The sequence below is a fragment of the Schistocerca serialis genome, chromosome 7, assembly GCF_023864345.2.
Source record: "Schistocerca serialis cubense isolate TAMUIC-IGC-003099 chromosome 7, iqSchSeri2.2, whole genome shotgun sequence".
In the NCBI taxonomy this organism is placed as follows: Eukaryota; Metazoa; Arthropoda; class Insecta; order Orthoptera; family Acrididae; genus Schistocerca; species Schistocerca serialis.
The window spans coordinates 575,671,386-575,698,092 of NC_064644.1; the positions used below are offsets into that span (position 1 = coordinate 575,671,386).

The 26,707-nt window shown below is 42.3% G+C and overlaps 1 protein-coding gene across 1 annotated transcript in view; it reads right to left on the reverse strand.

Moving 5' to 3' along the window:
• Positions 1-26,707, reverse strand: part of LOC126412719 (aminopeptidase N-like) — a 276,843-nt gene that overhangs the window by 87,546 nt on the left and 162,590 nt on the right. The window contains exon 8 of the mRNA XM_050082437.1: positions 18,873-19,060. Within this exon, the coding sequence (XP_049938394.1) occupies positions 18,873-19,060 (188 nt within the window). The remainder of the gene's footprint in view (positions 1-18,872; positions 19,061-26,707) is intronic.

A 26,707-nucleotide genomic window follows, 5' to 3' on the forward strand; every position in this document is an offset into this window, starting at 1 on the left:
TTCTTCGTTCTTCTACTGCAGTGAACTTGTTTGGTTTAGATTTATTTCAATTGTTTAACATGTCTATAAACAATCAGGTCCTATCAGTGCATCAGACTGTGCCTTCAGCCAGTGTTTCTCGCCTATGTGAAGAATTTGCAGACATTTTTGTACCGGGCCTTGGTTGCGCTAAGAACTATGAAGCAAATTTGGAACTGAAAGTAAACGCGCAACCGAAATTTTTCAGAGCGCGCAATGTTCCCCACGCATTGTGTGATGAGGTCGCAAGGACATTAAATGATTTGGAGTCACAAGTTGTGATTGAATGTGCGCAATGCCTCTTTCATTTCAGCTCCGCTTCATCGCTTATGCCATACAGGTGTTCCGTTCGTCTGGACGACGGAATGCGAACACGCCTTTCGCCAGTTGAAATCGGCGTTGCTTTCTAATACTTGCCTTACGCCATTCGATCCCCAGAAACCCCTTTTGTTGATGGTAGATGCATCGGATTTCGGGATCGGTGCTGTGCTAGCGCACAAAGATGGATTGCATGATCGCCCTATTGCCTTTGCGTCCAAATTGCTCTCGTCTGCACAAAGAAATTATTCACAGATTGAGAAAGAAGCTTTGGCTCTCGTGTTTGGTGTTACTAAGTTCCATGATTTCTTGTATGGTCGTCATTTTACCATCATCACAGACCACAAACCTTTGACATCGCTTTTTCATCCGAACAAGCCTGTACCTCCACGTACTGCACAGAAATTCATTCGCTGGTCTATTTTCCTCTCGTAGTACCGCTACGATATCTTGTATCGGTCCACTGCTAAGCACGGCAACGCCGATGCGTTGTCCCGTTTGCCTGTTGCTGAGGATAAAGCATTCAATTCTTCCGAACTTGCTTGCATGTTCCTTGATGCGGAAACCGATGACGTGGTCGAATCGTTTCCGATTGATTTTCATCGTGTAGCTGCAGCCACAGCTGCTGACCCTGTCCTTGCTCCCGTTCTGCGTTTTGTTGCTACGCAATGGCCCTTGTCAAAGTCACGGATCGAGGATCCGTTGGTTCGCCGATTTTTTGCTCACAAGGAGAGACTTTTTGTACAATGTGGTGTTTTGTTGCTGCGTTCTGATAATGATCAGTCCAGAGTCATGGTCCCACGTTCATTACAGTCCTCTGTCTTACGGCTTCTTCACCAAGGAAATTGGGGTATAGTGCGAACGAAACAACTTGCTCGTCAGCACTGTACATGGTTTGGAATCGATGCTGCGATTACGAATATGTGCTCTTCTTGCATGGCGTGTGCCGAACAACAATTCGCACCGCCGCGGCAATTCTTTGCATGGCCAAAAGCCACTTCCCCTTGGCAACGCTTGCACGTCGATTTTGCTGGTCCATTCTGGAATGCTCGATTGTTGGTTGTGGTCGATTCTTTCAGTAATTTTCCTTTTGTTGTCTGGATGTCTTCCACGACGTATTCTGCCACCATCCAAGCCTTATCCGCTATTTTTTGCGTTGAAGGTCTTCCACAGACTATTGTTTCCGACAACGGCCCACAATTCATGTCCACAGAATTTCAGTGATTCTGCACGGCCAATGGTATTCAACATCTGACATCCGCGCCGTTTTCGCCTCAGTCAAACGGTGCCGCTGAAAGATTGGTCCAGACTTTCAAGTCACAGATGTTGAAGTTGAAAGAGTCGCATTCTCGGGAGGATGCGTTGTTGCTCTTTTTGTCTTCGTATCGCTCTCAGCCCCGAGATGGTCACTCGCCGGCTGAGTTGCTCCACGGTCGTCCTCATCAAACCTTGATGTCTTTGCTGCATCCGCCGCATCAGGTTCCTGTGCAGCGGCAGCCACCTGCTTTTGCTCAAGGCAACGTTGTATTCTATCGCAACTATCGAGGTTCACGGCGTTGGCTCGCAGGGCGCATTCTTCGCTGCCTCGGCCGCGCGATGTATTTGGTTTTGGGGGCATCTGGTGAGGTGCATCGGCATCTCAATCAGGTGCGCCTCTGTCGTCGCCTGGGTTCTGCCGCTCCCCGTCTGCTTTCAGCGACAGTGCCGTCCGGTCAGCGCCCTGGGGACCCATCTACTGGCTCGCTTCATCCCCAGGTGTTACCGACGCTGCCTTCCATTTTGCCCCATGGCGACGCGCCGCCGCTGCCACCTGTTCTCCCGCTGGCGCCGCCCGCAGTGGACGCGTCGCTGCAACCGCCTGGCGCCTCCCTGGGTCACGTGCCGCCGATGGCTTCCTGTGACCAGATGTCCTCCGCCATGGAACTTTTGCCCGCTCCGGACCTGATGTCGTCTTCGCCCGTCGGGTGCCCCGACACAATGGAGGTCGACCCTTCGGCCCCTCCTATATCTCTAAGGGCGCACACACAGCATGTTGACGTGCACCCTGGACTAGGTTTTCAGGCGTTTCCTAGCTCCCCTCAGACCAAAAGGCCGGGTGCGGGTGGCACAGCCTCGCCTTTTGTTAGGCTCCCCACCTCATTGCATACGTCAACATGGGGTCCTCCCCACGGCGGGCGGAAGCCTTATAACATGACCGTTCGCCGATTTGCGGGGGAGGAATGTGGCGTCACCGCCAGACACCACACTTGCTAGGTGGTAGCTTTAAATCGGCCGCGGTCCGGTAGTATACGTCGGACCCGCGTGTCGCCACTTTCAGTGATAGCAGACGGAGCACCACCACACGGCAGGTCTAGAGAGACGTACTAGCACTCGCCCCAGTTGTATGGACGACGTAGCTAGCGATGCACACTGACGAAGCCTCGCTCATTTGCAGAGCAGATAGTTAGAATAGCCTTCAGCTAAGTCAATGGCTACGACCTAGCAAGGCGTCATGAGCCTTACATTGCTTGTAACTAAAGAGTCTCACTTGTATCATCAAGAGTGATGTACCACACGGATGGATTAAAGTTAAGTATTCCAGAAGCTACGTACTTTTCTTTATAGCATTCATTACGTATCCTGTTACAGACCTATCTCTTGCCTGCGTGAGCTAAACGCGTGCCTTTCGGCTACTTCCGTGGCATGGCTGTCTTGCTACGCCACAACAGACTACATCCATTTGAAACTGGTTACTGTAATCGAGCTTTGGTCTCCCTTCCTTCTACGATTTTAACCCACTCCCTCCCCTTTGCATCTGCCCCCTCCTCCTCCTCCCCACAGTTCCAATTCCCTCCATTACCAAATTGGGTATTGCTTGGTGTCCCCTATCAACTGACCCATTCTTTTAGGCAAATTATACCACATTTTTTTTCCATAATACATTCAGGAACTCCTTGTAGTTATCCATGCCATTCACAGAAGGGCATGTATCGCGTACGTCAAATATAGAGCTCAGAGTAAAGATGTGCATGATCCTAATTAGTTTGTAAACTTCAGGACACATACTATGGTAAAGTATTAGTCAACAGATGCAGAGTCTACCTGCTGGAGAGCATTTTTAATCTCCATGGAGCAAGGAGGAATGAAGGAGATCTCATACCATGGAAGATTTCTGGCACCGAAGATGGCAAAAATGATGTAATATAAGCCACTGTTGTTGTGTGCTATTCACAGAATGTTAATAAGAGGTCTTTGAGACAGTAATATTAATTGATTGTCATGTAACATATTGTGAAAGTTTCTGACAATATACATAGTTATTTGGAACCAATCTACACTTTATTTAAATAGAGAAGCATTGTTTTGTTTTATAGCCACTTCACTTGTAGAAACCTTTGCAGACAAAAGAAGTTTGATGCCAAGGAAGAAGAGGGCACAGAATAGCTGGACCCTGTGGCAAATCACTAGAGGTTCAAGGCTGAATATCTACACCAGCGTAATAAGGGAGTGTTAAAGAGTAGCTGCATGGATTAATAGACGTAGAATAGTTGTTGCTCAACCAGTCAAAACATCGCCATACTAGCTAAATACAACAGTCATCTACAAACATCAAAAAAAGTTTTGCATCACCCTGGTACCCAAAATTCCTGAAGATAGATGTTGACTGTGGATGTTGTATCACAGACACTATCCCTTTGATTGTTCAGAGATGTCACAAAACCCACCCAAAGATCTAAACAACCATGCATGAGCAGTGCCTATTAGATGGAGGGTGTCTGACAGCCTATCAGTTCCAGTCATTCCACCAGGAAGGAGGTACATGGCTCATGTTCTCTGTAGTTCATGCCTAGACAGTCAATACCATGGTTCAATCGTACCCGCATTGTTACTTTGTGCCAGGAAGGGCTCTCAACAAGGGAAGTATCCAGGCATCTCAGAGTGAACCAAAGCGATGTTGTTCAGACATGGAGGAGATACAGAGAGACAGGAACTGTCGATGACGTGCCTCGCTCAGGCCGCACAGGGGCTACTACTGCAGTGAATGACCACTGCCTACGGATTATGGCTCGGAGGAACCCTGACAGCAACACCACCATCTACATCTACATCTACATCCATACTCCGCAAGCCACCTCACGGTGTGTGGCGGAAGGTACCTTGAGTACCTCTATTGGTTCTCCCTTCTATTCCAGTCTCGTATTGTTCGTGGAAGGAAGGATTGTCGGTATGCCTCTGTGTGGGCTCTGATCTCTCTGATTTTATCCTCATGGTCTCTTCACGAGATATACGTAGGAGGGAGCAATATACTGCTTGACTCCTCGGTGAAGGTATGTTCTCGAAACTTCAGCAAAAGCTCGTACCGATCTACTGAGTATCTCTCCTGCAGAGTCTTCCACTGGAGTTTATCTATCATCTCCATAATGCTTTCGTGATTACTAAATGATTCTGTAATGAAGCACACTGCTCTCCGTTGGATCTTCTCTATCTCTTCTATCAACCCTATCTGGTACGGATCCCACACTGCTGAACAGTATTCAAGCAGTGGGCAAACAAGCGTACTGTAAATTACTTCCTTTGTTTTTGGATTGCATTTCCTTTGGATTCTTCCAATGAATCTCAGTCTGGCATCTGCTTTACTGACGAACAACTTTATATGATCATTCCATTTTAAATCACTCCTAATGCATACTCCCAGATAATTTATGGAATTAACTGCTTCCAGTTGCTGACCTGCTATATTGTAGCTAAATGATAAGGGATCTTTCTTTCTGTGTATTCGCAGCACATTACACTCATCTACATTGAGATTCAATTGCCATTCCCTGCACCATTAATCAATTCGCTGCAGATCCTCCTGCATTTCAGTACAATTTTCCAATTGTTACAACCTCTCGATATACCACAGCATCATCCGCAAAAAGTGTCAGTGAACTTCCGATGTCATCCACAAGGTCATTTATGTATATTGTGAATAGCAACGGTCCTACGACACTCCCCTGTGGCACACCTGAAATCACTCTTACTTCGGAAGACTTCTCTCCACTGAGAATGACATGCTGCGTTCTGCTATCTAGGAACTCTTTAATCCAATCACACAATTGGTCTGATAGTCCATATCCTCTTACTTTGTTCATTAAGCGACTGTGGGGAACTGTATCGAACGCCTTGCAGAAGTCAAGAAACACGGCATCTACCTGAGAACCCATGTCTATGGCCCTCTGAGTCTCATGGACGAATAGCACGAACTGGGTTTCACACAATCATCTTTTTTGAAGCCCATGCTGATTCCTACAGAGTAGATTTCTAGTCTCCAGAAAAGTCATTATACTGGAACATAATACATGTTCCAAAATTCTACAACTGATCGATGTTAGAGATATAGGTCTATAGTTCTGCACATCTGCTCGACATCCCTTCTTGAAAACGGGGATGACCTGTCGACATCCCTTCTTGAAAACGGGGATGACCTGTGCCTTTTTCCAATCCTTTGGAATGCTATGCTCTTCTACAGACCTACGGTACACCGCTGCAAGAGGGGGGGCAAGTTCCTTCTCGTACTCTGTGTAAAATCGAACTGGTATCCCATCAGGTCCAGCGGCCTTTCCTCTTTTGAGCGATTTTAATTGTTCCTCTATCCCTCTGTCATCTATTTCAATATCTACCATTTTGTCATCTGTGTGACAACCTAGAGAAGGAACTACAGTGCAGTCTTCCTCTGTGAAACAGCTTTGGAAAAAGACATTTAGTATTTCGGCCTTTAGTCTGTCATCCTCTGTTTAAGTACCATTTTGGTCACCAGACAATTGTTGAAGACGTGTTTGGAGCCAACCCCATCAGGCTGAACGCCTTGGACACACTGTCCAGGGAGTGCAGCAAGGTGGAGGTTCCCTGCTGTTTTGGGGTGCCATTACATGGGGCCGACGTATGCGCTGGTGGTCATGGAAGGCACCATAACAGCCGTATGATAAGTGAATGCCATCCTCCGACTGATAGTGAAACCATATCAGCAGCATATTGGTGAGGCATTCGTCATTGTGGATGGCACTTCGCACCCCTATCATGCACATCTTGTGAATGACTTCCTTCAGGATAACGACAGCGCTCGACTAGTGTGGCCAGCATGTTCTCCAGACATGAACTGTATCGAACACGCCTAGGATAGATTGAAAAGGGCTTTTTACGGATGACATGACCAAGCAACCACTCTGAGGGAATCGTCGTTGAGGAGTGGGACAATCTGGACCAACAGTGCCTTGATGAACTTGTGGATAGGGATGCCATGAGGAATACAGGCTTGCATCAATGCAAGAGGACATGCTACTGAGTATTAGAAGTACCAGTGTGTACAGCAATCTGGACCACCACCTCTGAAGGTCTCACTGCATGGTGGTACAACATGCAACATGCACTAACAATCAGATGAAGGTTATGCTTCTGTGATTTGGTCGGAAAACATTGTGACATCCTCCATATATAGCTCAGATTTTTCACTATGTAATTTTAATATATCTGGCAACCTAAAGAAAGACAAGTGTGGACAACGGTTTCAGTCGGATGATGAATTGCAAGATTGGTTGCCATTTTGGATCCATCAGAGACCAACCACACTCCGTGAAACAGGAACTGATCCTCTTGTCTCCCAGTGGGATAAAGGTCCTAACACATGTGCTGATTGTTTTGGAATGGAACCATTCCACAGTCCCAGTGTGGCTGGTTTCTGATTTTCATTTGAATGCTTGTCATATTAGGAGTACTCCAAAGGTAACAACATTGGACCTGCTACCATCTTCTCAATTCATCCCTGAACCAGAATGTGCCATCTACAACCACAATTCACAAGTCAACCTTACACGGTATGGAAGAGGGTATTTTGTGTATTTCTGTTTTTTCACCCTTTCCTGTTATAGCCCAAGGACGTAGTCAAAGGGGAGAGGGGTGGGGTGTCCAGGGGTCCAGACCTCCCTTATCACCTAAATGAAATTATACACATGACATAGTTGTTGTGTACTGAAATTGAAAGATATTTTGGTTTTCAATCATTCAAATAAAAAGGGATATGCACTGTTGACAGCCATCAAGGCCAACAATTAATAAACAATCTACACATCCATAGCACTATCAGCGGTTGCGCATACTCATTTTAGCGGAGACCAGTTGTTGGCCTTGCTTGACCTCAATTGTTGCTTTGTTAGTCAATCAGTTCTTACTTTCAGTTGAGTTTAATGTAAATGCTAACGGTTATCAGTTTTGTACTGTGTGCGGTTGTGATAGTTTCTAAAAAGGAGAGGAAAATTGATTTTGATTTGTCTGCTGGTATTATGGCGAGTTCAAAATATGCACACACTACTGTAATAGTCTAATTACCTATCTATAGCAGTCTAATGTTAACATTGGAGTTGTTATTTGGAGGCAGTTAGATTTCTGAATTTCACAAGGCAGCAGAGTGGGAAATATCATTATAAATAACAGTAAACTTAAATCAGTGCATAAAAATACACTTGGATTTGTCTGAGCTGCCCAACAAAAATACAGCCCAAATGGTGATGAGTGGATTTATTTAAAAAAAATTGCTCAATATTCTATCATTAGTCACCTGACTGGGAAAATATTGCCAAATCTAGTTACTTGGGCGGTACTCAATTACAAAAACCACATCTGATACACTATGATGAGAAGGAGTTTGTCGAGAGCCAAAGGGGTTTGTGATGACAGCACATTCTATAGTTGTTCATTTCTAAAGGATTATTTTATTGGGCTCCTCAAATTCGTCTGAGCCAACTATGCCCTGCATCCCTTCCTCCCCCTTTCATCCAAAATCTATTTACACTCTTGAAGTAGTACAATAAATGAAGCCAGCAACTCTAGTCTCAAAATATGAATTTCTCCATGCACTATAAAATGACTAAACATGCACAATTAAAGGAAAAATGTGCAATGTCAGAATTCAATTTTTTGTTGTGATACATTTTATTTTATTTTAAAACAATGTTCAACAAGCAGTTTTTTCAAATTCTGCACCAACCTGGTATGGCTCTGTGTGTTGAGACACTGAGCTGGCAATCCTCAGGTTCATTAGGAGAAGTGCTTTGAATCCATCTGCTGTCAACCTTGAAATGGTTTTCTGTGGTTTCCCACTTTCAGTTTACACAAATGCTGTAGTTGGTCCCTTACTATAGCCCACATCCAGGTCCCAAATACCTTTCATTCCTGATAGATTCGAGTTCCCTTAAAGACACAGCTTCTCTGCTTAAATGAAATGAGCTACACTGAAGACGAGCCAAGCATCTCTTCGGAGATGCCTGGCACTAAAAGCCATATAAATAATAATCCAAATTCTCCTCATTTTTGCTCATGCATTTGTCGCCAGGATGTTCTTTAATTACCTTTCTTACATCACAACAAGTGACACATGCATACTTAAATGAGGAAATCTGGGAAAGTGTAAGACTGAATAATACCAGGTCCTTTGCATTTTCACCACTAAAAATTGTTCTAGCTCCTCTGTTAAATATAGATTTCTTTATTCCAAAAGCCCTGTTACTAATAATCATTGCGTCCAAAAAAAATTAGGGCTTCCCCATTTCTGATCACTTCCTCAGGTCAAAACCAGATTGAAAGAACAAGGGAGTAAAATGACCTCAGAGAGCGACAGGAGGTTGGAGCACAGCTGCTTGTTAGTGGTTTATCAAAATACAGCACTCCCAATTAGATATATCTCCAAGTGGTGAAAACTCAGATACCATTTCTGACTAAAATGATTTATCACTCTTTATGGAAACTGACCACAATCTATTGGTTATGAACTGCAGACTGGAACTGAAGAAACTGCAAAAAGGTGGGAATTTAAGGAGATGGGACCTGGATAAACTGAAAGAACCAGAGGTTGTAGAGAGTTTCAGGGAGAGCATAAGGGAACAATTGACAGGAATGGGGGAAAGAAATACAGTAGAAGAAGAATGGGTAGCTCTGAGGGATGAAGTAGTGAAGGCAGCAGACGATCAAGTAGGTAAAATGATGAGGGCTAATAGAAATCCTTCGGTAACAGAAGAAATATTGAATTTAATTGATGAAAGGAGAAAATATAAAAATGCAGTAAATGAAGTAGGCAAAAAGGAATACAAACGTCTCAAAAACGATATCGACAGGAAGTGCAAAATGGCTAAGCAGGGATGGCTAGAGGACAAATGTAAGGATGTAGAGGATTGTCTGACTAGGGGTAAGATAGATACTGCCTACAGGAAAATTAAAGAGACCTTTGGAGATAAGAGAACCACTTTTATGAATATCAAGAGCTCAGAAGGCAACCCAGTACTAAGCAAAGAAGGGAAGGCAGAAAGGTAGAAGGAGTATATAGAGAGTTTATACAAGGGCGATGTACTTCAGGATAATATTATGGAAATGGAAGAGGATGTAGATGAAGACGAAATGGGAGATAAGATACTGCGTGAAGAGTTTGACACAGCACTGAAAGACCTGAGTCGAAACAAGGCCCCGGGAGTAGACAACATTCCATTAGAACTACTGATGGCCTCGGGAGAGCCAGTCATGACAAAACTCTACCATCTGGTGAACATGATGTTTGAGACAGGTGAAATACCCTCAGACTTCAAGAAGAATATAATAATTCCAATCCCAAAGAAAGCAGGTGTTGACAGATGTGAAAATTACCGAACTATCAGTTTAATAAGTCACAGCTGCAAAATACTAATGCGAATTCTTTACAGATGAATGGAAAAACTGGTAGAAGCGGACCTCGGGGAAGATCAGTTTGGATTCCGTAGAAATGTTGGAACACGTGAGGCAATACTAACCTTACAACTTATCTTAGAAGAAAGATTAAGAAAAGGCAAACCTACGTTTCTAGCATTTGTAGACTTAGAGAAAGCTTTTGAGAATGTTAACTGGAATACTCTCTTTCAAATTCTGAAGGTGGCAGGGGTAAAATACAGGGAGCGAAAGGCTATTTACAATTTGTACAGAAACCAGATGGCAGTTATAAGAGACAAGGGGCCTGAAAGGGAAGCAGTGGTTGGGAAAGGAGTGAGACAGGGTTGTAGCCTCTCCCCGATGTTATTCAATCTGTATATTGAGCAAGCAGTAAAGGAAACAAAAGAAAAATTCGGAGAAGGTATTAAAATTAATGGAGAAGAAGTAAAAACTTTGAGGTTTGCCGATGACATTGTAATTCTGTCAGAGACAGCAAAGGACTTAGAAGAGCAGTTGAACGGAATGGACAGTGTCTTGAAAGGAGGATATAAGATGAACATCAACAAAAGCAAAACGAGGATAATGGAATGTAGTCAAATTAAGTCAGGTGATGCTGAGGGAATTAGATTAGGAAATGAGACACTTAAAGTAGTAAAGGAGTTTTGCTATTTAGGGAGTAAAATAACTGATGATGGTCGAAGTAGAGAGGATATAAAATGTAGACTGGCAATGGCAAGGAAAGCGTTTCTCAAGAAGAGAAATTTGTTAACATTGAGTATAGATTTAAGTGTCAGGAAGTCGTTTCTGAAAGTATTTGTATGGAGTGTAGCCATGTATGGAAGTGAAACATGGACAATAACTAGTTTGGACAAGAAGAGAATAGAAGCTTTCGAAATCTGGTGCTACAGAAGAATGCTGAAGATAAGGTGGGTAGATCACGTAACTAATGAGGAGGTATTGAATAGAATTGGGGAGAAGAGAAGTTTGTGGCACAACTTGACTAGAAGAAGGGATCGGTTGGTAGGACATGTTTTGAGGCATCAAGGGATCACAAATTTAGCTTTGGAGGGCACCGTGGAGGGTAAAAATCGTAGAGGGAGACCAAGAGATGAATACACTAAGCAGATTCAGAAGGATGTAGGTTGCAGTAGGTACTGGGAGATGAAGAAGCTTGCACAGGATAGAGTAGCATGGAGAGCTGCATCAAACCAGTCTCAGGACTGAAGACCACAACAACAACAACATGGAAACTTTCAGAATAAATTAAAAACATGCATCTTTTTAAGGTCCTCTCTGACAAATCTGACCCCCTCCCCCCCTTCCCTGCTCTTTTGACAATATCCTGCCCAGTCAAATGTGTTTTGTGGTAAGAATAATTGCTGGTAACACTTTATGCGAACTCAAATCTCTATAATTTTATGTTCATGGTCTTTAAGCGAGACACACATAGGAGAAAGCAATATACTGGTTGAATTATCTAGAAACATACACTCACAGAATTTCAGTAGTAAACCGTATCATGTAACAAACACCTCTCTTGTTGAGTCTTGCCATTGCAGTTCAATGAGCAACTCTGTGGCAGTTTCACACTTACTAAATGAACCTATAATGAAATGCGCTACTCTTCTTCTGATATTCTCTATTTCCTCTATCAATCTCATCTGGTAAGTATCCTAGATTGAGGAATAATATTCAAGTATTGGCTGAAGGAGCATTTTATAAAATATCTCTAATCACCCCATGAGCATACTCCCATATTCCATGGGTGAGACTGCTTTCATTGATTGTTCAGGAGCTGTGTAATCACACAATTGTGTGTCTCTCTACTTATTTATGTGCAATACATTACATTTCTTTATGTTATGGGTCAACTACTAATCTCTGCACCAAGCTTCAATTCTCTGCAGCTCCCCTGCATTTAGATACAATTTTCTGGTGTTGCAACTGATCTATACACTACAGTATCATAGGTGAAAAGCCTCAATAAACTTTCAATATTATCCACTTGGTTGTCTCTAAAAATCGTGAAAAGTTCTGGACTGGTTTACCTCAGATTTTTACGCAATACTCTAATAAATTATCATACAGACATATATTACATATTTTTTAAACAAAAATGTGCAAGTTTTATGTTAAAACTGACCGTGAGAAAGAAAATGCTGTTTTGTTCTATGAAAATGTGCATTTTTTCCTCAACCAGTTTAAACTATGATAGCAGGTCAGTTAAACTGTTAGACAAACTGTTTCTTCCACATATATTGTTTCTTCATGTAGATAATTTTAAACAAAAGTTTTATGCACAACAATGTGCTGTTTTGTTTTCTCCCCTACAGTCAGTTTCAACAGAAAGCCAGTATATTTGGAAATTTATATTTACAGCTCATCAGCTTCTGGATACAATACTATTACCCAATCTGAACCATCAATAACTTTGTAATACTATCTTTTTGCAGATTGAATTAAATAATATCAGTGATGTTATAATAATTACAGATCCAACAGCTGGACAGCTCTCTCTCATTCAATTTATACCAATGACCACAACTAGGTTTCCCATTCAACTTAAGAAAATTGAGGCTTCATATGCAGTATAAATGAAGAAGGCCCAGGGTCAGACATTCAGATACATTCGAAATTGATTTAAGATCAGATTTATTTTTAAGTCTTACAGCACAGTATACAAAGATGAAAATGTATATTCTGAATTTTATTGTATTGTATTGTTAATAAAATAAAAACTTGAAAACAATGAAAAATAGAACAAATAAGTTTTTCCATTCATTTTCTGCATGATTTATTATAATTTCAAGTTGCTCACTTTCAAAGTGAGTGGAGTTGTAATGAGGAGCCAAAATTTACATCCTGACAATTTCTAGGGACATTCTAGATTAGGATGTACACTCCTGGAAATTGAAATAAGAACACCGTGAATTCATTGTCCCAGGAAGGGGAAACTTTATTGACACACTCCTGGGGTCAGATACATCACATGATCACACTGACAGAACCACAGGCACATAGACACAGGCAACAGAGCATGCACAATGTCGGCACTAGTACAGTGTATATCCACCTTTTGCAGCAATGCAGGCTGCTATTCTCCCATGGAGACGATCGTAGAGATGCTGGATGTAGTCCTGTGGAACGGCTTGCCATGCCATTTCCACCTGGCGCCTCAGTTGGACCAGCGTTCGTGCTGGACGTGCAGACCGCGTGAGATGACGCTTCATCCAGTCCCAAACATGCTCAATGGGGGACAGATCCGGAGATCTTGCTGGCCAGGGTAGTTGACTTACACCTTCTAGAGCACGTTGGGTGGCACGGGATACATGCGGACGTGCATTGTCCTGTTGGAACAGCAAGTTCCCTTGCCGGTCTAGGAATGGTAGAACGATGGGTTCGATGACAGTTTGGATGTACCGTGCACTATTCAGTGTCCCCTCGACGATCAACAGCGGTGTACGGCCAGTGTAGGAGATCGCTCCCAACACCATGATGCCGGGTGTTGGCCCTGTGTGCCTCGGTCGTATGCAGTCCTGATTGTGGCGCTCACCTGCACGGCACCAAACACACATACGACCATCATTGGCACCAAGGCAGAAGCGACTCTCATCGCTGAAGACGACACGTCTCCATTCGTCCCTCCATTCACGCCTGTCACGACACCACTGGAGGCGGGCTGCACGATGTTGGGGTGTGAGCGGAAGACGGCCTAACGGTGTGAGGGACCGTAGCCCAGCTTCATGGAGACGGTTGCGAATGGTCCTCGCCGATACCCCAGGAGCAACAGTGTCCCTAATTTGCTGGGAAGTGGCGGTGCGGTCCCCTACCGCACTGCATAGGATCCTACGGTCTTGGCGTGCATCCGTGCGTCGCTGCGGTTCGGTCCCAGGTCGACGGGCACGTGCACCTTCTGCCGACCACTGGCGACAACATCGATGTACTGTGGAGACCTCACGCCCCACGTGTTGAGCAATTCGGCAGTACGTCCACCCGGCCTCCCGCATGCCCACTATACGCCCTCGCTCAAAGTCCGTCAACTGCACATACGGTTCATGTCCACGCTGTCGCGGCATGCCACCAGTGTTAAAGACTGCGATGGAGCTCCGTATGCCACGGCAAACTGGCTGACACTGACGGCGGTGGTGCACAAATGCTGCGCAGCTAGCGCCATTCGACGGCCAACACCGCGGTTCCTGGTGTGTCCGCTGTGCCGTGCGTGTGATCATTGCTTGTACAGCCCTCTCGCAGTGTCCAGAGCAAGTATGGTGGGTCTGACACACCGGTGTCAATGTGTTCTTTTTTCCATTTCCAAGAGTGTATATCCAGTTTTCATACGTATTTAGCAATTATAAAGCATTGCCAGGTTCACAACTTTATACATGTTCCAAAAATTAGTTGTCCTGTAACAGTTCCAGACTACACCCAAATGTTACTTTTACATCTTAAGGTTCTTATCTACTAAAATATAACAACGAAAACAATTAATTATTGAAAAAACTATTTAACAGGATAGACAAAAAGTCTACTCATCAAGCAGTGGAAGAACACACCCATAAAAGACAGTTGTAATTACCAAGCTTTTGGAGCCACTGGCTCCTTCTTCAGGCAGAAGAGTTGAAGGGGAAGGAAGAGGTGTCAAGGAAAAGGACTGGAGAGGTCATGGAAATGGGGTAGATTTTGGGGAAGATCACCCAGAACCACAGGTTAGGGCAGATTTATCATACAGGTTGAGAGGGAAAGCCTCTGTGATCAGTCCTTTTCATATCCCTACAGAGTGTTACACCCAGGTATGTGTATGAGTTAGCTGATTCCAACAGTGACTCCTTGATTTTATGGTCATAGGATACGACATTTTCTTGTTATGTGAAGTGCTCAATTTTACATTTCTGAACATTTAAAGCAAGTTGCCAATCTCTGCACCACGTTTAAATCTAATCAAGATCTGACTGAATATTTATGCAGCTTCTTTCAGATAGTACTTCATTATAGATAACTGCATCATCTGCAAAAGGGCTTATTTTACTATTAACATTGTCTTCAAGCTCATTATTATACAACATTTTAACAGCAAGGTTTCCAACACACTTCCCTGAGGCACACCTGAAGTTACTTGTACATCAAAAAGTACTGGAAATTTTTCTTTCTCTTAAAGAATCTTTATTTATTCATCAGCATCAACCATGTTCCCTTCAAATTACTTCCCCTCAGATTTACTACATTTGTGCCAGTGCTTTCTCCAATCGTGGAAGCAAGTCTTGAATTCACTTTTTGTTATGGTATTCAGCTCCTTCAGTGGTTCTATTTTTAATCTCATCAACGATGGCAAAATGACTTCCTTTCACAGTTCTCTCAAGCCTCGGGAATACAAAGAAGGCACAGAGGGCTGTGTCCACTGAATATGGTGGTGAGGCAACATATCGTTTTTGTTTTTTGTGAAAAAAAAATCATGAAAAAGCACTGAGGTATAAGCAGCATTAACATGATGCAATTTCCATGAGTGGTTTTGCCATAACCCTTTTTTGTGCATAACTCCTTATTGACAATATGACCGTAAGCCAGGAACTCATGATGCACTATTGCAAACAGTGGGGAGAACCTACACATGTGATTGAACTTGTCCAATATGCTTTGGTCTCGGCTCTTCAGGTAGTTTCCATTGGGACGATTGGGATTCGGTCTCGATGTCTTACCCATATACCCATGTTCTGTCACCTGTTATAGCCTTCTCTAGAAGCTCTGGATCACTGTAGACTTCATTCAGAAACTCCTAAGTGATGTCTTCCCAACATGTCTTACAGTCACAATTCAACAATTTTGGAACAATCAATGCTGCTTCATGTTTCCTGCCCAAAACAACCAAAAGCATTGCTTGGCATGAGCCAAAAGATATGCTTACATCATCAGAAACCTCTCTGGTGATTAATCAGAACCATTTTCTTTACTTCTTCCACATCATTGTCAGTAACTGATGTGCTAGGGCACCCAGGACAGTCATCATCTCGATCATCTTCTCGACCCTGTTTGAAGCATTTAGGCCACTCGTGAACTATTGTCTTACTCCTAACAGATTCACCAAATGCCACAATCAATATTTCAAATGATGTGCTGAATTTTATTCCATTTTTCAAACAAAATTTAATGCCAATTCTTTGATCCATCTTTTTTGAAACTAAAGATTCACCAAGAACTTGAAAACATGTTTAACCTTTTCAACGATCAACAACAAAGTAAATTTTCAAAACAGTTGAAAATATAAAACATACATCAGAAATAGTGTACATGGAACATGTGCATTAACCACATAGAGGTGGACTTAAGTTACGGAGGGGTACAATGAAGAGACTACTGAGGCCAGAGACAGCGGCTGTGTATGTATGAGTCGTACTCATGTGAATGTGTACGTGTTTCCTATTTCTGAAGGAGGACTTCTCATCTGAAATCTTAAATGTTTAGCAGTCTTTTCACTGTGCCTGACTGTGACTCAATACTTGCTCTGTGTGGTGATTAGCGATCTACCATTTTTATAATATTCTTATTCTATGCTTAAGTTTCCATTATGTTATGCTCCAATTAAAACTACTTTGTGACTGACGGATTGCAGTGGTGAGGGACAGTGTTGCCGACATACAGACAGCTATGCTTCACAAGGTGCTGACAGTGCCTACAAAATGATGAGTACATCATGCTCGGGAAACAACTGTGATTGGAGGGCAGTTGGCTCCCAGCGCCCAACTCGCTGAGACATCAGTCGCAATGTAATTTTAATTAGCATATAGGGGTGTAAGTGCAGATACCTACACTCGTGGCTGAGGATAGCGTACTGAACAACATTACACTAGTATTTACTTCATCTGCAAAATAATAATTATAGCTACTATGAGTAGTAAGATTTTAGATTGGTTAGTAGCTCTAAGTACACAAGGCACAAGTGAGCCATTAATTTTTGTTTTCCCCTAGGCTCTCGGTCAGGTACTGAGGTGTGGACTTCTATACTGATGGGTGTAGTTCACTTCATGCTGGAGTTAGAAGCATACAGAAACCATTAGAGAGTAAATTATGAGATGTGTTTGATGGAAGACTGTTAGGTACAAATAAAAAACAACTAACACTGAAGTGGGTACATATTAATAAACTGTGTGTGTGTGTGTGTGTGTGTGTGTGTGTGTATGTGTGTGTGTGTGTACAGGATGTTAAAAAAAGTGTTGAATATTTTGAGAGGTGGTACTATGCATTGAAACAAGAAAAATAAGTCCAATTAACATGGGTCCAGATAAATGGGTCTAAGATAAATGGGTCTGAGATAAATACGAGTTTATAGGAAGGGCTGTGTAATGCTCAGTTGTGGATATTTGCACAGTTGTTGCATTGGTGCTCCAACAAATGCATCAGCTGGGTATTACAGTGTCTTACTCATAGTGCTCTATCTATCATCAGGGGTGTACAGTCAATTGCGTGGTTTGAGTCATGTTGTAGGCTACATAAGTTTTCGTTGTGGTTGTGTGCCTTATTGTACACTACTGTCAATTCTGGTTATGTATTGTGGTGTTTTACCTTTTCCAAACACAGGTTCACTTGTGTGTTTACTGCTATTGTGCTGTTTGTATGTATCGATGCTGTAATACATTTACATTTTCTCTCTTCCACCACTTGTTAGCAATGGAAGCACACTACTCCACAAGTGAAACTGTGGATAGGATATTCTGCTACGGTTTAGCAAATGGACGTAGCAGCAAGACCTTGCCCTCTAAACTGAAAAATATGCACAGTGCAGAGTGCCCCCTGATAAGCTGTTTGTCAGACTTTTCCAGTGTCTGAGGGACACAGGTACCCTTGCACCTTGGAAGACAGTCAGTGGAAGGCCCCGCACAGTCCAGATGCCTGACATGGAGGAGCATGTACTACATGAAAGAAGAAATCCCTGATCCCTGGGACCCGTGTGCAATGATTAGCAGCAGCAGGAGGCATGCCTTTCTGTCTTATCTGGGGCATAGTTCACAAATAATTGCTGTACTCATATCATCTACAGTGCATCCAGGCCCTGAGGCCACAGGTTCATCAGCGCAGATGGTTCTGTCGATGGATGTTGCAGAAATGTGCTGCAGATCCACTGTTCAGATCCAAGATTTTATTTACCAATGAGGCAGGGTTCACTAGAGATGCTGTTGTGAATTTTCATAACCAGTATCTATGGGCAGATGTAAATCCCCAAGTAATTCAGGAGAGAAGGGATCAACACCGATTCTCAATCAACGTATGGGCAGGTGTACTTGGCAATAAATTAATAGGATCATATATGCTACCACAATGGTTAACTGGGGCACATTATCTAGACTTTCTCATTAGTTTATTGCCTACCTTGCTGGAGGCTGTGCCACTGCAGCAACGAATACAAATGTGGTTCATCAGCATACTTTCATCACAATGTGCATGAAAATCTGACACACACATTTCAGGACCGCTGGAATAGCTGGAGGGGGGAGGGAGTGGGGGGAAGGGGGAAGCAGCTGTACACCTTGGCCTGCTCATTCTGCAGACCTAAATCCTCTAGACTCTTGGTTATGGGAACACTTAAAGGGTGTGTCAATCCTTATGCTAGAGGGCAGAGGGGTGGACTGTTGTGAGTGGACGCCACATTGAACACCTCCTGTAAACATGTGTTCATCACAGAAAGTATGCATTTCCAGACCCTTGTTTATTGGAGTTATTTTTCTTTTTCTGATGAGTAGTACCACCTCTCAAAGAATTCGATACATTTTTTAAACACCCTGTATTTTACAGATCAGGACTGAACCAATGTGGGGTGAGTAAGGCTTAACAACACTATTCGGGTGGCAGGCCATACATACTTGGCATCTGAGGGACTGGATGCGGCCTGCGCGAGCTGCCACGCGTAGTCGAGGCAGGAGGAGTCACGCACACGGCACAGCCACTTCCCCACCCCCGCACGCAGTGACCTCGTCATGTGGTCGTCGTCCGGGCGTGTAGAGAATGTCAGCGTCCAATAAAACCGTTCGAGGAGGGACTTCACGTAGCTCTGCAAGGATGACACATTCACAGCACTAGTGACTGTTACATCCCCTTAGATACTACCAAATCAGCACCACTTCATATGCTGGATTATGACAAAAATCAAATACTGGATACACTAATTATTTTGCAATACCTTTACTGCTATATTTGTTATAGACACATATGCCACTGAAAGTAAGAAGGGTTGTTCAAATGAGAATCTTCTTTATACATTCACTTACCTCATACTATAAGCCTTAAATAATATGAGTGTTGTTTGAAAAGTTCTTGGAATCATCACAAGAGGTCAGGCTAGTGCAACGAGTAGTTCACGTGATATTCTTTGGACTGTTACTTGTAAAAGCATGCCACGTCAGTGCTCTTGGAAGAGAGCTGTGGCAGTGACATGGCTCTGTTGTTGTTCCTGCTTAGTGATTTGTGAAGACAGGAAAAAATTGAGGTTCAAGCAAGGATTAAGTACTTCATAAAGAAAGATATGAAAGCAAAGGACATTTATGCTGATTTCCAGAATACACTGGAGGAGTCTGCTCCGTCATATTCAACTGTTGCCAAGAGGACAGATGAACTTAAATTTGGCTGGGAGAGCTTAGATGATGATCCACGCAGTGGTCAGCCAAGATGACTCACTACTCAAGAAATGATTGCAAAAGTACACAAAATGGCCGTGAAATTGCTCATGCTTGCCAGATGTAATCTGAAAGGGTATATCACATTTTAATTGAAGAATTAGAAATGAAAAAATTATCTGCAAGATGGGTGCCATGACTCTTGATGCTGGATGAAAAATGCATGAGAATGGTGTGGCAAAATTACATTAACTAAGGTATGAATTGTTGCCATGTCCACCTTATTCACCTGATGTGGCTCCACCAGACTTCCATCTCTTCCCAGAACTGAAAATTTTTCTTGGTGGATGAACATTCACTTCAAACAAAGAACTGATAGCCAGGGTTGACAACTATTTTACAGGTCTGGAGGAAACTTATTTTTGACATGGGATCAATGCACTGGAACATCGTTGGACCAAGTGCATTAATCTACAAGGAGGCTACATTGAAAATTAAAAAAGTTTCAGTGATGTAAGTACTTTTTTTCTATTTCATTCTGAGAGCTTTTCAAACCACCATCGTATAATACTGCCAGGGCGATTGACAAAAATGGGGAAATTACAGAGGCATCATGCTGCTATCACACACTCTGAAGCTGTTAGAAAATTTTGTAGGAATGAGACTTAGAAAGATAGTAGAACCTTTGCTTGAGGAATAACAACATGGATTCAGGAAAGACTGAAGTACTATGGATCTTATTTTAGCAATAAGAATGCTGACAGAAAAGTAATGGGAATATGAAAAAAATCTTCTGATGGTATTTTTTGATATTGAAAAACCGTAAGACAATGTTCCTTGAAACACGATATGGGAATGTTTGGAAGACCTAAAGGTATCAAAGTACCTAACTGATAGATTCAAGATGCTATACAAAAAGTGTTACAGTTGTGTCAAGATAGGCAATGGATGATCAGAACAGTTTGAGACAAAGAGATTTGTCTCATCATTCCTCTTTGTAATAATAATGGACAAGTTCATGAAAATCCATCAAGAAAATAGACAGTGAACCAAATGCCCTGGTTTTTGGTGATGATGGGAGAGACAGAAGCTGAAGCACAGAAGAAACTTAGTTATTGGAGCAACACATTCAAAAATTTCTGGCTAAAAATAAGTAAAACAAAGACAGTAAAAACGACCATCAACAGGCAAGCAACAAAATCAGACAAATTTATAGGAGGAATCAAAGTAGAATCTATTTCCCAATTCAAGTACCTAGGAAGCATGATCTCAAAATATGACACCATTAAGCAGGAAATACTCAGAAGGGCACAGAAAGCATCCAATTTTTACAGTAAAATCAGAAATCTTCTCTTGTATGATAAAATGGCATGAAAAGCAAAAGTGACCATGTATTACATCTATTTCATACCAATCCTTTCACATGCTTTAAAAACATGTACCCTACTAAACATAGAACTCAGCAGAATTCAGGCAACAGAAATGAGATACATTAAAACTATGAACCAAACAACTAGAGAGGACAAAATTAGAAATGAGGCAAACAGAAAATTAGCTGGTATTGAGGTTCATGTTACTAGTGTCATAAAGAAATGTAGGCTTTAACAGTATGGGCTCATAATGAGAACAAACAGCCAAAGACCTGCCAAAAGGTATTCCAACCTACATCTCATAGGAAGAAGACCACAGGGAAGGCCAAGAAAACGCTGGATACAGACTGTAAGATGAGATGTGGAGGAGAAAGGACACAAATGAGAAGCTGTCCTGGGACAGAAGATGCATGAAGACAGAAGGAGATGGCAAGTGCTTGTACACCACACCCAGGAAACTGGAGATGGGAAATGGTGATGATGATTTTTTTGGTGATATTTCAAAGGTGTTTAATTGCATACAGGGCTATTACAAATGATTGAAGTGATTTCATAAATTCACTGTAGCTCCATTCATTGACATATGGTCATGACACACTACAGATACGTAGAAAAACTCATAAAGTTTTGTTCGGCTGAAGCCACACTTCAGGTTTCTGCCACCAGAGCGCTCGAGAGTGCAGTGAGACAAAATGGCGACAGGAGCCCAGAAAGCGTATGTCGTGCTTGAAATGCACTCACATCAGTCAGTCATAACAGTGCAGCGACACTTCAGGACGAAGTTCAATAAAGATGCACCAACTGCTAACTCCATTTGGCGATGGTATGCGCAGTTTAAAGCTTCTGGATGCCTCTGTAAGGGGAAATCAACGGGTCGGCCTGCAGTGAGCGAAGAAACGATTGAACGCGTGCGGGCAAGTTCCACGCGTAGCCCGCGGAAGTCGACGAATAAAGCAAGCAGGGAGCTAAACGTACCACAGCCGACGGTTTGGAAAATCTTATGGAAAAGGCTAAAGCAGAAGCCTTACCGTTTACAATTGCTACAAGCCCTGACACCTGATGACAAAGTCAAACGCTTTAAATTTTCGGCACGGTTGCAACAGCTCATGGAAGAGGATGCGTTCAGTGCGAAACTTGTTTTCAGTGATGAAGCAACGTTTTTTCTTAATGGTGAAGTGAACAGACACAATGTGCGAATCTGGGCAGTAGAGAATCCTCAAGCATTCGTGAAGCAAATTTGCAATTCACCAAAAGTTAACGTGTTTTGTGCAATCTCACAGTTTAAAGTTTACAGCCCCTTTTTCTTCTGCGAAAAAACATTACAGGACACGTGTATCTGGACATGCTGGAAAATTGGCTTATGCCACAACTGGAGACCGACAGTACTGACTTCGTCTTTCAACAGGATAGTGCTCCACCGTACTTCCATCATGATGTTCGGCATTTCTTAAACAGGAGATTGGAAAACCGATGGATCGGTCGTGGTGGAGGTCATGATCAGCAATTCATGTCATGGCCTCCACACTTTCCCGACTTAACCCCATGCAATTTCTTTCTGTGGGGTTATGAGAAAGATTCAGTGTTTAAACCTCCTTTACCAAGAAACGTGCCAGAACTGCGAGCTCGCATCAACGATGCTTTCAAACTCATTGATGGGGACATGCTGCGCCGAGTGTGGGAGGAACTTGATTATCGGCTTGATGTCTGCCGAATCACTAAAGGGGCACATATCGAACATTTATGAATGCCTAAAAAAACTTTTTGAGTTTTTGTATGTGTGTGCAAAGCATTGTGAAAATATCTCAAATAATAAAGTTATTGGAGAGCTGTGAAATCGCTTCAATCATCTGTAATAACCCTGTATATTGCTTTAAATTTCTAGGTATGGTTCTTACTGAGATGATGTGATATATGATACAATTACAATACACAATGCAACTCACAATATGAGACAGAAATGATCAACATGGATGGAGTGTGAAGAAACATGGTTGAAGCAACTTAACTGATTTGTACTGGGATGAATGACAGTGAGACAACATTGATACAAATCTCTGTCACGTCACCCGGTGAACACTGGGTGACAGCTGCTCTGTGCAACTGTATCATACTGAACACACAGAGGGAAATGTGCCTCAAAAAATTGTTTTATGTAGCCGAAGCTATGCTGCATCTGCCCCTGTTGTTAGTTCTTAGAAAAACCTACTTTTGTGTTAAAAATTAAGAAAACTACTGTTTTGGTGTTTCTCCACTATGCAGTCTTTGTCATTCAATTCTGAGGAGATTACTTGATAAAAAGCTTTCTGTTTTTTGCGTCTTATAGTCAGATATCACAGCCAATAATGAACAATTATCTTTCTTGCTATGGTCCTTAGTGATTGTGATATATCAAAATTAAGTAAAACTCAGTGCACATTTTGAAACTTTGCGGTAAAAAATATAATCACTGTCAAGTTTATGTTTGGTCCAGTTTACATCACAGAGTGCTGCTTATCAAATATAGCTAACATACCAAAATTGAACAATGGAAAAGCCAGGATGGAATTTTAGAATACCAGAGAAGGAAAGTTGCTACTCACCATATAGCGGAGATGCTCAGTCATTATAGGCACAATAAAAAGATTCACACACTCATATCTTTCAGCCATTAAGCCTTTCTCAGCAGTAGACACACATACACACACACACGCACACACACACTCACGCAAATGCATCATGCACACATGTCTGCAGTCTCAGAGAGCTGAAACTACACTCTAAAACAAAGACTTAATGGCCGAAAGCTATGAGTGTGTGAATCTTTTTATTGTGCCTATCGCGACTCAGCATCTCCGCTATATGGTGAGTAGCAAATTTCCTTCTCTGGTACTGTAACATATCAAAATTGTATGGATAATGAAAAAATCTACTCAATGAGCTGTGGCAGATGAACTCGCATATAAAGGTATTTAAGTTTGAAGTTCACAACCTTTCAGAGCCAGTCACTACTTCTGGTTGAGGGCTGAAGAGGGAAGAAGAGGGGTGAAGGAAAAGGACTGGTGAGATTTAGGAAAAGAGGCACAGTTCACAAAAGTTGCCCAGAACCCCAGGTCAGAGGAGACTTACTGTTCAGGATGAAAAGGAAATACTGATTGTTGGGGACTGCACCAGGTGAGATTTGAAAATCTGAGTTCTTAAATGTGGAAGACAGGATAATGTGCAAGACAGAGGTTACTGCCAAAACAGCAGTCACAAGTTAATAAGAAGGTAAAGCTAAGCATGCAGTATGTGATAGAGGTGTGGAGAAAGATGGGGAGGGATGAAGCAAGTCAGAAAATGAAAGATATAGTGAAAGATATAGGAAACAAAGAAAGTGAAGATAGGAATCGTTACTGTGAAGAAATGCTGACACCAGAGAAATTAAAGCAAATTAAGACCAGATGGGTTGCAGCACCAGTTACCACCTGCAGAGTTCTGAAAAACTGGTGTCTGGGGGAAGAATCCAGATGGCACACATGGTGAAACAGGTGCCAAGGTCAAGACTGTCATACTGTAGAGCATGCTGTGCAACAGGATTTTGTGTGTTTCCAGAATACACCATCTGCCTATGTCCATTCATCTTGACTGATAACTCAGTGTCAGTCACACCATGTAAAACACCAAACAGGGTTTACGTAACGGGTGGTAGGTAACATGTCATTTCACATGTTTGATAGTATACGTTTTGCCAGTTACAGGGCTGATATAGACAGTGGTAGGGGGGTGCATAGAGCAAGTCTTGCAGCAGGGACAGTCACAGGGGGAGGAGCCTTAGGGTAGGGAGATGGGTACAGAAGGAACATAGGGTCTCACCAAGATATTGTGGGCATTGGGAGAGTGATAAAAAGCTATTCTAGATGTGGCACATAAAATGTCAGACAGACTAGATCTCATTTCAGGGCACGATTTTAGGAAGTCACAGCTTTGTCACAGTAGCTGATTAATACATTCAAGATATTATCAAAAATTGATTATTTTCATAGATGTAACCTATAAAAATTGTTTTTATAGCTGGAAGGACAACCACACCTCTTCCCAGTATTGAGTAAATATGTGACATATTAGGAAACTGTCCACAAGGAGGTTGGCAGCAGCGTGTCACAAGTGAGGCTGTTGTTGGACGCTGTGCCTCTGTTCTCATCGTATCGCTCCTGTGGGAGAACGAGCGTTGCACAGACAACTGTCACATTGCACGACCTTTACTGCGACATCTCACATCACACACTGTATCATCTCAGAAGAACTTAAGTTAGGCAGATCTGGTTTGAATCATATTTAACAAACGGAATGCAAACAGTTATACTGAAAAATTCAAACAGTGTTGGAAGGAGAGCGAATTTTAGGATTGGGAGAAATCAAAAAGGGAGTCCCACAAGGTTTAATTTTGAGCCCACTACTATTGCTACTTTACTATTGGTTACACTTTATATTCATCAAGCAGAACTGATAATTTTTGCATATGATACTAGTTTTGCAATAAATCCTCTTTGAGAGATAGCAAATAATTATTAACTGGTTATTTAAAATGGACTCTCCCTAAATTTTGAGAAAACCAACCATATTCAGTTCTGCACAACTAATAATGGCATATCAACAATCAATTTAGCACATGAACAGGAGCCAGTAAACACAGTACAATGCTCCAAGTTTTTGGTGTGCATTTTGATGAAAACTTGACCAGCAAGAAGCTGAGATGCTCAACCAATTTAGTTTAGCTACTGAACCATCACAATACGTATTCCATGTGGTTATAACTTAAGTGTAACTACTCACAGAGGTTCAGTGGGCAGCTAAACTTGGTAGATATCCTACGCTGAAAAAAGTTATTCTAATTTTGCTCACCAGGTGCATACCTAGCACTATACAGCATCTCGTCAACGTTTCTGGTGCTTATACTCTACAAACTGTGTTAGTGGTGGTTAATAATAAAATCAACATTATGTCTTCCTCACTTATTTGACCTTTTCTCCCCATGTCCTGTTCCTAATCCATTACAAATGGAAACATTTCTAAACATCTTTCTTTCATTCACAGTGTTGGATTTGCACCTAGTAGCCACAACTGGAACCAATTTTTTAAGTGTAAATTAATTCCACAGTAACATATTAGAGTACCTACTCAGTTTTGCTGCCATACGATAAACCTGATTTAAGTGTCAGGAAGTCGTTTCTGAAAGTATTTGTATGGAGTGTAGCCATGTATGGAAGTGAAACATGGACGATAAATAGTTTAGACAAGAAGAGAATAGAAGCTTTCAAAATGTGGTGCTATAGAAGAATGCTGAAGATTAGAAGGGTAGATCACATAACTAATGAGGAGGTGTTGAATAGGATTGGGGAGAAGAGAAGTTTGTGGCACAACTTGACTAGAAGAAGGGATCGGTTGGTAGGACGTGTTCTGAGGCATCAAGGGATCACCAATTTAGTATTGAAGGGCAGCACAGAGGGTAAAAATAATAGAGGGAGACCAAGAGATGAATACACCAAGCAGATTCAGAAGGATGTAGGTTGCAGTAGGTACTGGGAGATGAAGAAGCTTGCACAGGATAGAGTAGCATGGAGAGCTGCATCAAACCAGTCTCAGGACTGAAGACCACATCAACAACAATGATAAACCTACAGTGGACCTCTGTGAGTAGCTGTGCTTTAACTACAACTACACAGTAACTGCTAATGAAAATTTACATAAATAAACCAT